This window comes from Pezoporus occidentalis, unplaced genomic scaffold (assembly GCF_034315485.1).
Source record: "Pezoporus occidentalis ecotype Australia unplaced genomic scaffold, CSIRO_AGI_Poc_V1 ctg45, whole genome shotgun sequence".
NCBI lineage: Eukaryota > Metazoa > Chordata > Aves > Psittaciformes > Psittacidae > Pezoporus > Pezoporus occidentalis.
This window is the reverse complement of record NW_026915780.1, coordinates 341917-355180: the sequence shown is the minus strand read 5'-3', so window position 1 is coordinate 355180 and position 13264 is coordinate 341917. Positions and strand designations below refer to the sequence as shown.

At 49.5% G+C, this 13264-nt stretch overlaps 1 protein-coding gene across 3 annotated transcripts in view; it reads left to right on the top strand.

Annotated features, from left to right (window-relative positions):
* The window catches only part of INPP5A (inositol polyphosphate-5-phosphatase A), a 209222-nt gene that overhangs the window by 50980 nt on the left and 144978 nt on the right, over positions 1 to 13264 (top strand). For all 3 annotated transcript variants that reach the window (XM_062635162.1, XM_062635161.1, XM_062635160.1), the window contains 2 exons: positions 8576 to 8676; positions 10883 to 10970. In XM_062635162.1, the coding sequence (XP_062491146.1) occupies positions 8576 to 8676; positions 10883 to 10970 (189 nt within the window). Of the gene's footprint in view, positions 1 to 8575; positions 8677 to 10882; positions 10971 to 13264 lie in introns of those variants that run through there.

Here is a 13264-nt window from a genome sequence, read left to right as displayed (position 1 = left end):
GGGAAGAGCTGCTCCAGCAGCGCCAGCCCCATCCCCGCAGCACCCCGCACACACAACTGCTCCACAGGCTGTGTAGTTCAGGGTTTGAGTCCTGGCGGCTCTGTGCAAGGCCTCTGCAAAGCGCAGCTCACGAGGAGGGATGGAAAATGACTCTTCGTGAACTGAAACCCAGGGAAACCGCAGACCGCGAGTGTTTTCCATCCTCCCAAGGAGCCCAGCTTGCGCACGTCGCTGTGTCAGTGCAGCTCGCGAGAGCCAGGTCTTGTGCTCCGCTCAGAACCACCTCCACAGAAAGCAAACACAGTAGAATGTTTCTAGAGATTAACCACAGGATGGAAAGGTGTCTGAGTGGACAACAAAGAGCACATCAGTGAAGGAGCTTTTTGCTGGCTTGTTTTGAAGTTCCGGTAAATTAAAGTCAGGGATTTTAATGGCTGTGATGTGGAAATTCAAGTCATTTTTCTACTTTTTCATTGATGTAGATGCTGTATGTGTTTCTGAGAATGCAGTAGCATATGGAGGACTAAAATAACATCCAAATGTCACATACTAAAATTTTTAAACCATTGATCTGCAGATATCCTACATTATTAACAGGAAAAATATGGAAAATCCGATGCTGTTAAATTAAAGAGTTTGTCCAAGAAATACAAAGAGGGAAAAATGTTTAAAACAATCTTTCAGGGCTGTTTTTAATGACAACTTGCAGTGTGGCAGCCCATAAAGCTTTTGCTGACAGCGCAGTTGATGCAGCTGAGACATGTTGGTTTGTCTGATCTGGTTTCCTTGGATTCATTGCTCTCTGGTCTTGTCCACGTGGCACCTGCGCTTTGGGTGACAGCTGACTTGTTGTTTTAGAATGGACTGAACTATCCAATACTGGGTGGCTTTGTACCAGTTCACTCTTACTGGCTGCTCTTCCCCCAAGGAAAAGTAAAACCAAATGAAGGAGGAGTTCAGCTGAGCTCGGTTTCAGATATTTATAGGTACTGGCTTTTGGCGTGCTCCCCAGAGCTGGGGCTGGCGGGGCCCTTCCCAGGCATGTCGTGTAGCACTGGAACAGCAGCGGCCTTGAGGCAGTGCTGACAACAGGCTCCTAGGAGGAAAGAGCAGCCTGGATCTCGGACACTTACTTGTTTCCCATTGCGAAATTTATAGTGCACCTTTTCCTGCTCCCTGCTCTGCTTTTTCCATTTGATCTGATGGGTGAATGCATGGTGTTCGTCTGGGGGCTTCGTAACACTTCGCTGTGTGATATCAGCCATAGGTGGTGTGTTCTCATTACATGTAGATAAACAAGAAGGCTTGAAGCCAGCAAGCTTTTGCAAACAGAGGTAGTAGAAAGTCAGCATCTCTGGTAGTGCTCTAGTAGTGAGGTACCTTAGGAATGAGAGAAGGCCTCTGAAAAATCCATCCCTCTGTCCCTGAATGCTCAACAAATACATCACCTGATTAAAACATGGGATCACCAAACACATCCACCACGTGACTGAGGAGCACCATGTTCCTTCTCCTGTGAATACAGCATCAACTTCAAAGTCGGTGTGTTTGACATCACCTGTGAAGCAGAAACAGATGTCAGCTTTCCTCCCATGCTTCTCTTTTCCTCCCTGTTCTCCGTCCCCCTCCCAGAGGTAGTGCATGAAGAACACGTTTGCTCATGTGATGGCCACCTCAAAGGTGAGACCTAACCTGCCCAAGCTGCTGCCTCTGCCTTGGTGCACGCTAAAGTGGTGATTGCCTGAAGGTGTAGAGTCTTCTGAGCATCTATTGTTGTTTAGTGATACCTTCAGAAGGAGCACAGAGTATGTGAATTTGTGATCTGTGTGCGCTGGGATTCCTCAGATCTGTGTTTTCAGCTTTCCTCTGTGAGGCCAGGAAGTACCTGTTCTGTAGGGACCTGGAGAGTTGTGTTCAATTCATGTCCACAAGCTAAGCTTTAGGAGCTCGCTGTCTTGAAATACGGCTGAGGGTTGGCCCAGGTTTTTGCCTTTTATAACCTTCCGGCCTCCCCACTTAGCATCACTGCGCTAATTCTGTAGTTAGTGAATGTGAGCAAGGCAGCCAGCAGTATCTCTGAGTCTTCTCATTCCTCAAAGCATTTGCTCATTTAGAATCTTGGTAATCTCTGTGGTAGCACTGTCAGTTACTTTCAATGTTGTGGATTTGCAGGCTCTTCTGGTTCAGTTTAGGCTCTGGCATAAGAGAGTCACGTATTGCAGGTATGTTGTGCAGGCAGCTGACAGCGTTTGCTCAGTTGGATGCTTGTGGCAGCCCTGGTCAGAACAGGCTCTAGGCCACCAAAATCTTCAGAAGGTGTGGGAATTATGTCTCTGGTTTTACAAAAGACTCTGTTATTTTTCCATGGTTAAAAATAAGGTAGAACGGAAGCTGAGGTTGGAAGCTGAATGTCCCTGAAGGCAGGGAATACTGCCTGAGGGTGAGAGGTGGTGGAATCGGTGTCCCTGCTGCAGGTGTTCACACACCGTGTAGCTGAGGCCCTCAGTGCCATGGGTTAGTGGTGGCCTAGGCAGTGCTGGGGAATGGCTGGACTTGGTGATCTTAAAGGTCTTTTCCAACCTACTTGATTCTCTGATTCTCTGATATCTATGAGAAGAGTTACCTGACCTGCTGGGCTTCATGTTTAGGGAAGGAGGAGAGCAAACAAGCCATTGTTTCACTAAAAATCACCTAAATATCACACAGGCGTGGTTAAGAGAAGACAATTCTCTCTCAGGAGTGTCTTTGCTGGGAAAGTGCTCTCTTGCCCATGCAGTGAATGGTTGCCCTGTCAGAGCTGTCGGCTGCTGACTTCGGGCTCTGGGGTGACCTGCACTTGCACCAATCGTGGGCATGGAGTGAAAGGCACGAGGTGGTCGGTGTGTTCTGGAACAGCTCTGCAACTCAAACACTTTGGTCTGAGCTGAAGGAATGTGTGAGTGTTTTGCAGAGGGCAGCAGGATGGTTACTGGGGTTGGAAAGATGTCCTGTGGCTCCAGGGTGGGCAGGGTTTGCTCCAGTGTCTGGTGGCCAAAGCAGAAAACAGGATTTGTGCAAAACTATTTGCAAAAACAAGCAAAAATCTGCTGGACTCCAGATAAGCCTTGCAAGCCAGTGTGTTGTGTCATGGGAAGGGGAAGGCTCCTGAAGGGGAAACCTGAGAGCAGCTCCAGTGCCTAAAGGGGCTGCAGGAAAGCTGGAGAGGGGCTTGGGACAAGGGATGTAGGGACAGGCCAAGGGGAATGGCTTTAACCTGCCCGAGGGGAGACTGAGCTGAGCTCTTAGGCAGAAGCTCTTCCCTGTGAGGGTGCTGAGGCGCTGGCACAGGGTGCCCAGAGAAGCTGTGGCTGCCCCATCCCTGGCAGTGTTCAAGGCCAGGTTGGACACAGGGGCTTGGAGCAAGCTGCTCCAGTGGAAGGGGTCCCTGCCCGTGGCAGGGGTTGGAGCTGGAGGAGCTTTGAGGTCCCTTCAACCCAAACCAGGCTGGGGTTCTGTGAAATCAGTGAATGGAGGAAAGCTGCCTTACAGGGACACAGGATTCAGTGAAGTCCTAGTGCTGGGGATTGCACCTCATCTTTTGTACTGAGTAGTTACTGGTAACTTGGGTCTTCACTATTTTAGTTTAGGCTCCCATCCTCTTTTCAGTAGAAACTCTCTTAACCAAAACACACCTTGGAAACAAGGAGGGAAAGTGGCTGTTCTGAGGAGAGAGAAAACAGGTTGTGAGAATGGTGCTTTGGAGCATTCTGCGTGTGATGGGAACGGGTTGGTGCTCGACAGGAAACTGGAGGATTTTATGAACTCGATTTATGCAAACAGAGCACTCACAGAACATGCAAATGGGTGTCTTGCTCACCCCAGGTGTGTGGAGTGACTCTGCCCAGGCTCACAGCCTTAATGTCAGCTTGCGGGACAAAAATAGAGGGGAACAAGGAGTTTCAAGAGCAACCAAAGAGCTGTTTGCAAGGGCCGTAGGACCCATGGGAAGGACTTTTACTGTTTTATTTACTTATGGGGTTTCTCCCTCTCACCCCTTCCTTCCCCATCCCTTGTACTCGCCTCAGCTGCATCGTGCCTGGGGTTTGAGGTTGGAGGAGTTCAGCGGCTGGAGCTATTCAGACTCTTGGCTAACTTTAGCAACAACCCTTTTGTGTAGCATTCCTGGCAGACAGTCACTTTAGATGAAAATGTGGAGGCAGAGGGTGATTTCATCACTCCCCCCCAGTGCAGTTTTCCATGCTGCTTAATGTGTTTGAGAGTGTTTAGAGCCTGTACTTGTAGTAATACAGAAGTTAAAAGTTTACCTAAAAGCTAAAGGTCATCTTGGTGCTGCTGCATGGAAACAGTGTGTGTTATTAGCCTCCTTAAGGAAAGGAGAAGAAAAACAAACCAAACCCCAGCCACTCAAAGGAGGTTGTTTAGTTATTTTAGTGGCCTTAAACCTGTCTAACTAGAAGGGGTGATAAACACCCTACGCTGACCCAGCAAACCTTGGAACGTGAGATCTTGGGCCTGTCTCAGATGGGACCTTCACCTCAGGTCGGGTTGTTGGGGTTTGTGTGTGTCTGATGTACACTGCACCCGCACCCAGCAGCGAGGGCCATGTGGAGAGCCCTTCATGCTGGGCTCAGGCACCCCTCAGCATGGGTGTTATCATCCATCCTGTCCCATGTCCAAAGAGACAAGGACCTGAGGAATGGGCAGAGGCCAGCTTCAGGGATTCACCAGTTTTGTATTTGTGCTTGCCTGTGCTGGAGCATCTTGCTCAGTTACCTGTATCCCAAACCAAGCTCCAGTCGGGGTTTCCTGTGCACTGTTTTTTTTGTCCAGAAGTTGAGAATAATGCCCAACTTTGTGAACACATTGTGCTGCTGTAGATGCAAATTCAGTGTTTGTGTGATCTTTAACCTCTGGTAACTGTGAGTTTCCTACTCTGAAGTATTCATTACTCATTATTATGTACTATTTGTTCTTTCATAACCGTAGAAAACTTGTAAAAGGTAATGAAGCAGAGCCACTTGGTCTTAGTTGGAGGGTATTTATTATCTGAGAGGATGTAACTAATATTCAGGTATGCTTTTGTGGTTTAACCTCCAAGGAAAGCCACAAAGGCCTCACTGCTGCTAAGCCACTGCTGCTTCCTCATTAAAAAATGGCATATAACTTTATTCTTCTTTAATACCTGCTGTGATCAAGCTCTGAAGGATTTGAATGCAAACAACCTGTGCCCTGCATCTCAGTGCAGTGCCTGGAGTGTTTTCTCTAAGTTGCTGTCAGCGTTTCCTCCAGGCAGGACTCCCAGTTCAAGGCTCCCTGTTACTCATCAGTCAGAGATGTGGGAGAGCTTCTGCCTAGATCTTCTTTGAAACCGTTTGTTTTGTTTTGTCTTGTCTTATCAGCTATTAGTTCTATTAGCTGTGTAAGGAGAGAGCTTACTGAAGCAAACTGCAAACTGTAGCAGTTTGAGTGAGCAACACAACACAGCACGGTTTTGCTGTGTTTGCAATAAGCAGTTCCTGGATGTTGTTGCTTTGAAGCAGTAAGAGTTGGGTATGTTTGCTCTGCAAGATTAAATAGTTGCAAGTGTTTCCTAATTATGGCAATTTCATAGAGTTATCCAAGTAGATAAGATCAGAACTTGGAAGCCAAAACTGATTTGGAGCAATAAAGCACACAGAGAGTTGGGACTGCATGTTATTAGGGACCACAAATGAACTCTGTTACAAGTTCGACTGTGGAGGCTGTGTTTGGTTAATATTTATCTCCAAGATAGTGAAGAAAATGATCCAACAGGTTAAACTTCATAAAGATGCTTGATTATTAGTTGATCACCAATGGACGCTTGGGTGCCCATCCCACTGCTGCGGCTCGTCAGAGTTTAACACCTTTGAACATAGAGGAGCTGGTCTTGGACTTTGGTTTCCACAGCTTAGTGTGGCTCTTAGCTTTCTGTTCAACAGCTCTTGCTGGAAAGTAAACTTTTAGACGTTTCTGGAAATTCCCCTGAATGTTGGTAGTTGTAGCCAAAACCTGCTTTTTGTGTGATCAGAATCCCTTCAGATGTGTGTCCTGTTCAGGGCCTGTCTGGTGTTGGACAAGATATACAAGAAAAACTTCTGCAGCAAAGCTTTATCTTAAGTGTAAATCTATAAAATCAGCTGGTATTAAGATAAGCTTTCAGAGTTACATCAAGTATCAAAGGCAAAGGATGCTCATGTCCCAGCCGGGTGGTATTTATTGCGTTCTCTATGTTTTTTAGCCATCTGTTCTGCAGTCCATTTCTGTCCCCCCCCCCAACCCCCAGTTGAACTTACCAACTGCTCCAGCTCATTCCCAGTTCTTGCTGGTGACAGCCTGGTGTTAAAGCAGGAAAGCTGTGTATCACAGTTGGACACTGGCACTATTGAGCTGACCGAAGCGCACAAAGATCCACGAGGGTGGATGTGGGAGGAATATTTACTTTTTTCCTTTATATAGTAACGCTTGTTGGTGGCTGAGCTCAGAATGCTTCACCGAGCAGGTCGGTGTCAAGATTTGTTTCGATGATGGGGAAGCTGAAGTACAGAAGAGAAAGTGACTTGTCTGAAGTCACTTGGAAACCAGCAGCTGTTTTCTCCTCTTTGCGAGTCTAACCTGTCTTAGGTTAGACGTGCTGTGACGTGCTGCCTTCACTGTGGGATCTGTGTGCTCCTGCTGGCTCCGGTGTTCGTGAGCAGCTGCCCCTCGTGTGCCGGGGCGCCGGCTCCGGTCTCTGTTGAAGAGACTTGTCCAAAGGAGTCCCCAGGACAGGATGAGCCACCAGCCAGTGGCAGGACCAGGGCGTTGGCTGCCCCTTTTGTGCTGGATGGGCACATGGGATGTGTGCTCCGGGGAGCCCCCCCAGCCGGGACAGGCACTGTCACCCACTGCTTGCGGGCTGTGGGGCACCCGCTGTCAGAAGGAGGTGCCTGTGAAGAGCAGGGTGGCTCACGTTTGCCTTGCACTCCATGGCAAGCTGCTGCATTTCAGGTTTTGCTAATCTTGAATCCATTGCCTTTGAGCTTGATTTTCTGATGAGAGAATCAGTGTGGTCATGGTGAGGAGCTGTGTGCTCTGTCCTCAGATCAAACGACAATTTCTTTCTACCCTGGCTTAGAAGAAGCATTTTAAGAGACCTTTTTACAGTAATCTTGGTCACTATTGATTTGCATAATTAAAAACACGACTGCAAAAGTTTACTGCATCTGTCCCTTGTCAGAGCTGCAGGGTACCAGCAGAAAGAAACAAGCACAGAAGCAGGGCTATCCCTGTTATTTTTGCAGTTACTCTGCATCATGTGTGCTGAGGTTATTGCTCTCTCAGTAACCATGCCCATCTCCTGCACCTCTGTTTGCTGCCCTCCCCAGCACAAGAGGGGTGACAGGATGTTGTGTGTGTGTGTGTGTGTGTGTCCCCATAGCAAGCCCTGTCCCTGGGGGCCAAAGCCTGAAGAGAGAGGAGTTCATTCATTATTCTTCCTGAAGCAGCTCGTGGAAACCAGGCTGTTCCTCCTGGGAATGGCCACAGGGTCAGCATGGCCCTTGTGGTGGTGGGGAGAGCCAAGTGCCACCCAGTCACAACTAACAGCATCTTGTACAGCAGTTTTTTAATGTGTTCCTACCCCGTAGAGTACCCGGTTATTCTGGACTTTAAATTACCCTTTTAAAAAATGCAAATAGTTCTGAGGCTTGTGTCCATTCATTCACAAGATGATGATAAGACATGAAATACAAGTTGTAGGACTCAGTATCAACAGGGAGACCTTTTTAGACGTATTGTTTGCAATGTTCAGTTTAGGTAATGCAGAGAAAGTTATTAGGACAGAATGCATTGAATGTGTGTTAAAGCAACAGCAAACTTATAAATACTGTCTCTGATTTGATGCCTAACCCAAAAAGCGTATGTTGCAGGGGTCTTAGTATGGTAATTGCGTCCTGGTGCTGACTATTTAGTATTTAAGATACTCGCATTATGCAGGACTAACACTTGAAATAGTGCGATGGATTTACAAGCCTCCTTCATTAGATACATGTGTATATATACTGTAGTATGTGTGTGATTTACCTAGATGTTTCTGTAAATAAGGTACTTCATAAATGAACCCATCTGATGTGACAGCTGATGAGCATTCTGCCATGAGCTAATGCCAGATACTTTCTAAAAGTGAAAAAAAATCCAACACTTAATGAATGAATTCAGGTGTTTTGAACTTGGTTGGAACTCAGTTCCAGCTCCCAGACAGGCAAATGTTTTGATCATCTCCATGGTGTTAGGTCCTCTCTGAGGTGAGCTGGAAGAGTTTGTTTTAAATGCCAAGGAACTAATTCATAGCTTAGAAAAGAAAATATAATCTAAAAATACTAGATACAATTACTGTGTCTTAGGAGTCTTTCATGTGCATAACAAATGATGCTGCTCTAATTGCTGATGACTGTTCTGCTGTTACTGCTCAGGTAGCAGCTGATAGTCCTCAGAAATAGCATGTCTGGATTTGTCACTTGTGTGATAATAGCTGTGGATGCAACTCGGTTAATACTCGTTCATCCGTCTGTTCCAGGTTGTACATGCACACAAGCCCCACTTCATGGCTCTGCACTGTCAAGAATTTGGAGGAAAAAACTACGAAGCTTCCATGTCTCATGTGGACAAGTTTGTGAAGTAAGTGTGGAGGGTTGACCCTGGACGGTGCCCCCAAAGCTGCTCCGTCACTGCCTTCCTCAGCTGGGCAGGGGAGAGAGCACAGTGAAAGGCTCGTGGGTTGAGATCAGAACAGGGAGCTCCTTCAGCAATTGCCATTACTGGCGAAACAGACTCGACTTTGGGAAATCAGTTTAATTTACTGGCAATCAAATCAGGGTAGGATAATGAGAAATAAACCCAAATCTGAAAACACCTCCCCCCACCGCTCCTTCCTCCTCTGGGGAGGCCTCCTCACACTCCTCCCCTGCCATGCCACCGGGGCACAGCCTGCCCTCCGTGGTCTGCACCCTGTGCTGCAGGGGAACCTCTGCGATGGCTCTTGGAGCGCCTCCTGCCGCACTGACCGTGGGGTCTGCAGAGCTGTTCTCTCACATTTCCTCACTCCTCTTTCCACTGCAGTTGCTGCTGTGCAGCAGCTTTTCCCTTTCCATATATACTTTATTCCAGAGGCACTCCCACCATTGCTGATGGGCTCAGCCTTGCCTGATGGCAGTTCCATCATGGGGCTGGCTGGCATTGGCTCCACTGGATGCAGGGGAAGCTTATAGCAGCTTCTCACAGAAGCCACCCCTGTAACTCCCCTCGCCGCTATCAAAACCTTGTCACACAAACCCAATGCAGCAAGTAATTGGCAAGCAGGAGTATGTAATGTGTATATAATTCTAAGTCAAAGTCATTAGACATGTAAAGTTGTAAAAGGTTTTAAGTCTTTTTCAACTCCAGTGTGTTATATGACCTTCAAGAAGGAAGTGACTAGCCAAGTGTTTCTGCTTTATGTTTGTTAAGAAATCAGAAAAAGTAATAAAAGGCTCCTCTGGCCATGTCCTGGCAAGATAATTGTGCAAGATACAGAATATGTATCTGGCTTGGTGTCATCTCTGAGATGAGGCTTATTATTGCAGAATCAGAGGATGGTTCGTGTTGGAAGGGACCTTAAAGCTCACCCGGCTCCAACCCCTGCCACGGGCAGGGACCCCTTCCACTAGAACAGCTTGCTCCAAGCCCCTGTGTCCAACCTGGCCTTGAACACTGCCAGGGATGGGGCAGCCACAGTTGCTGATCTTGTGTTGAGCAGTTCCATGTGTGAGAGCACGGAGGCTCCGCTGCCAGGCCGCGTGTTGTGAGCCCAGCGCCTGCCAGCGGGGGCACGTCCCGGCGGCTGCGACAGCGGGGCTGGGGTCGGGGCAGGCGGTGCGGTGCGGGTGATGTGGAGCACAGCTCACGGGCACACCGCAGTCGGTCAGGGCGCGGCGCTCGGAGCTGTAGCTCGGCTGCTCAGGCTGAAGCACATCTCAAATCGATGGATGAGGTTGTTTCCGCCCATGGGGCAGCCAGGAGCCGCGGATGTGCTGGATTGTCAGCTCTCAGCGGGGCCCGTCCTGCTCGAGATGCTTCTGGTAACTCCAGTAACCTCCGTAAAGCCGCCCCGGGTGCCGGAGCACGGCCGGGGCAGAGCCAGAGCGGACCCGGAGCACGGCCGGGGCAGAGCCAGAGCGGACCCGGGGCACGGCCGGGGCAGAGCCAGAGCGGACCCGGAGCACGGCCGGGGCAGAGCCAGAGCGGACCCGGAGCACGGCCGGGGCAGAGCCAGAGCGGACCCGGGGCACGGCCGGGGCAGAGCCAGAGCGGACCCGGGGCACGGCCGGGGCAGAGCCAGAGCGGACCCGGAGCAAACCAGTGGCAGCGCTCGGCCCGGCCCGGTCGGTGCTCGACGGGTGCCGGAGCTGCAGTGAGCGGCGATGCGGCAGCGCCTCCTGCTGGCGGCGGCGCGCCCTGCCGGGGAGGAGCCTTGCCCGGGCAGCGGAGCGGGCCCGGGCCGGGCCGTGGGGGTCCCGCCGGCCTGCGGGAAGGCAGGGACGGTCCGGAGTGCGGACCGCGGCCTTCGGCGTGAACCGCCCGCGTCTCTGGAGCGCTGTGGCCCTCGGAGCGTTGGGTCCCCCGCGGCACTGCGGAGCGCCGTGACTCCCGCTGCAGGGGCAGCCGGGGCGGTCAGCCCAGCGCCGGCAGGATGGGAGCTGTGGTCCCTCAAGTCCCTGCCACGCTGAGGTGAAGGCCCGTGGTTCCTGTGGGGGCACTGGGCACCGCACAGGACGGAGAATGCGCTAAAGCAGTGTAGAGTCTCTGAATCTCCCTTTATACTTTCAAACTCTTCTTTCCCTTCTAGAGAACTGTTATCGAGTGATGCAATGAAGGACTACAACCGAGCTCGAGTTTACCTGGATGAGAACTACAAGTCACAGGAACATTTTACGGTAAATTTCATTTCACAACTTCAACGCCTGGTGATTTTCTTCTGTTAAACCGTTTGGGGTTGTGCATTGTTGGGGTGGAGCTGTTCCCGTCACAGTGGGGATTGTGTCTTTGCGGAGGCTGTTTGCTTTTCAGGATGTGTAAAACGCTGTTTTCACAGCTGTGCGTCCCTTTTAAAATGAGCATCACAGCACACAGAAAGTCTTTTGTTTAAAACTATTGTTTAGGGTTTCTTTCTCCTCCAACAACTAACTTCTTGGTGGGTCAGAGCCACCTTCCATTCAAGACAGCACGTTGTTGACTGATGGTGTGAGAGGTGCTGGCTCTGGAGCATGGGGAGCGAGTGACAGGGCTTGGAGCATGCTCAAGACTTGTGTTACCAACATCTGGGGCTGTTCCATGGCCTTTGTGATGCAAAGAGCCAGAGCTCAGGGTTCCGCTGGCGTGCGAGTGATGCGTAGGGAAATGTGACAGCACGTGTGTGGAGCTGCCTGTGTGAAGCAGAGCAGAAGTGGCTGTGCCATCGCTGCAGGGACTGTGCAATGTGCAAACAGGTCTGCTGGTTGTTCAGGTGATGGCTGCTAGATTGTGCAGGAAAACGCTCCTTAGAGGTGAGTCAGTGACATGTCCCATCCGCCCAGGACAGCAGCGGCCTTCTCCCCAGGGTGCTGCTCACAGGATCCCTCTGGCCCAGGCTCCCCGGTGCCTCTGGGCTCGGCTCCCCAGCGTGAGCTGTGCTGCTGGCGTGATGCACGGAGACGAGCTGTCAGGGCTCTGCGTGACCAGATTCGCTTTCAGCAGAGGCTCAGGCTGGGTGACCTTCAGAGGCCCCTTCTGGGCTAGACTTATCTGTGATGATGGGACAAAAGGGTAATCACCCATGATCTTCATATGGGAAACAGTATAGAGTGCAATGCAACCTGTAACTAAATATCTGTAACTTAGAAACGTTGGCCACAGGACTTTATTGTATGAAGTTATTTAACATGAGGCTCATTTGGTTTTGATGCCACTATGGTGGATAAAAAGTTTCCTTTAACATGTTGACACCAATCCTAGACATAGAGCATCTGCTGTTTGTCTCCACTTTGCAAAGTTCCTGGTTCAAGCAGTAGTGTGGTTTCTTGTTTCACATACTGGCATTATTTTCTAGGCACTGTGTTTTCTTGCAGTATTCCCCAACCACCTTTGTAGTTCTCCTTTTTGTGTCATAACTGTTACTTTGCATACCTTCTTCTACTCATCCTGTATTTATAAGGCAAGGCTTTCTTGGTTTGTGAAGGTGTCTGTCGTAGCCCCACATGGACTGTTTGTAAATAGCACTTCCTCTACCAGTAAAGCTGCTGATAGAATCAACAGACAGGAAAGTTACTGGGAAATAAGGATGAACGTGGTACCACTGTGCTGGTAAGATGTGTGCAGCAGAGAGGGGGCTCACTGTCTGGGAAGGAGCAGACAAAAGGATTTTTGTCTCCCCACCACCATAGAGGTGGTGGTGGGGAGACTAGAAATGAGCTGCCATTGCAGTGCTGTGGCTCAAGACAGGAAGTGATCCTTGCAAGCATAGATGGTGGGAAAGGACTATGAGGGAGATGGTAACTTTGTCCCCATGTACAGCCACAGTGAAGGCAGCATGGGTGTTCTGGCATCCAGTTCTTGCCTCAGAGCTTGTAAGAGCATAATGAAAAGATGGGGGTGACTTGTAGAATGATGTTTCTGTTTTTTTTCTGTTTAGAGCTGAATCTGTTCAGTGTGGAAAAGAGACAGTCCAGAAGATGAGTGATGATTTAAATGCTGTGTGCTAGAGGAATATTTTTTACCTTCCTGTGTTAAACTACTAGTAGTAATGGCTTGGAACTAAGACAGGAAAACCTAGAAAGGAGAGGATGCATGTTCATGTTGAGCCTCTCAAGCTTTTAACTTCTTGTTGTCTACTTGTTGGCACTTAATGCTGGCCGTCTTCAGACACAGTTCTGAGACTCCTGTTGTGCATCAGATGTTCATAGAAAGGGGTTTTTACGCGTGATTTGTACTGGCAGCTCTTCAGCTCCTCTGTCCAGTCTCTGAGTGTATGAGGCTGTGGTGGATGACTGTCTGAGCAGGGATTTCACCCCGCTCCTGTGGCCATTTAGGGTAAAGTTTCAGTCTTCTCTCTGGCGAGGTTTGGCTCGCAGGATGTTATGCATCTCCCTGTTTCCTCATTAGTTCTGTTTGATTGCAAAGTTCTTTAACTTCTGTGGGCTTCTTTCCATCCCTTCTAAGGCATGGAATTGGCAGCATATGGTAGCCTGTGATA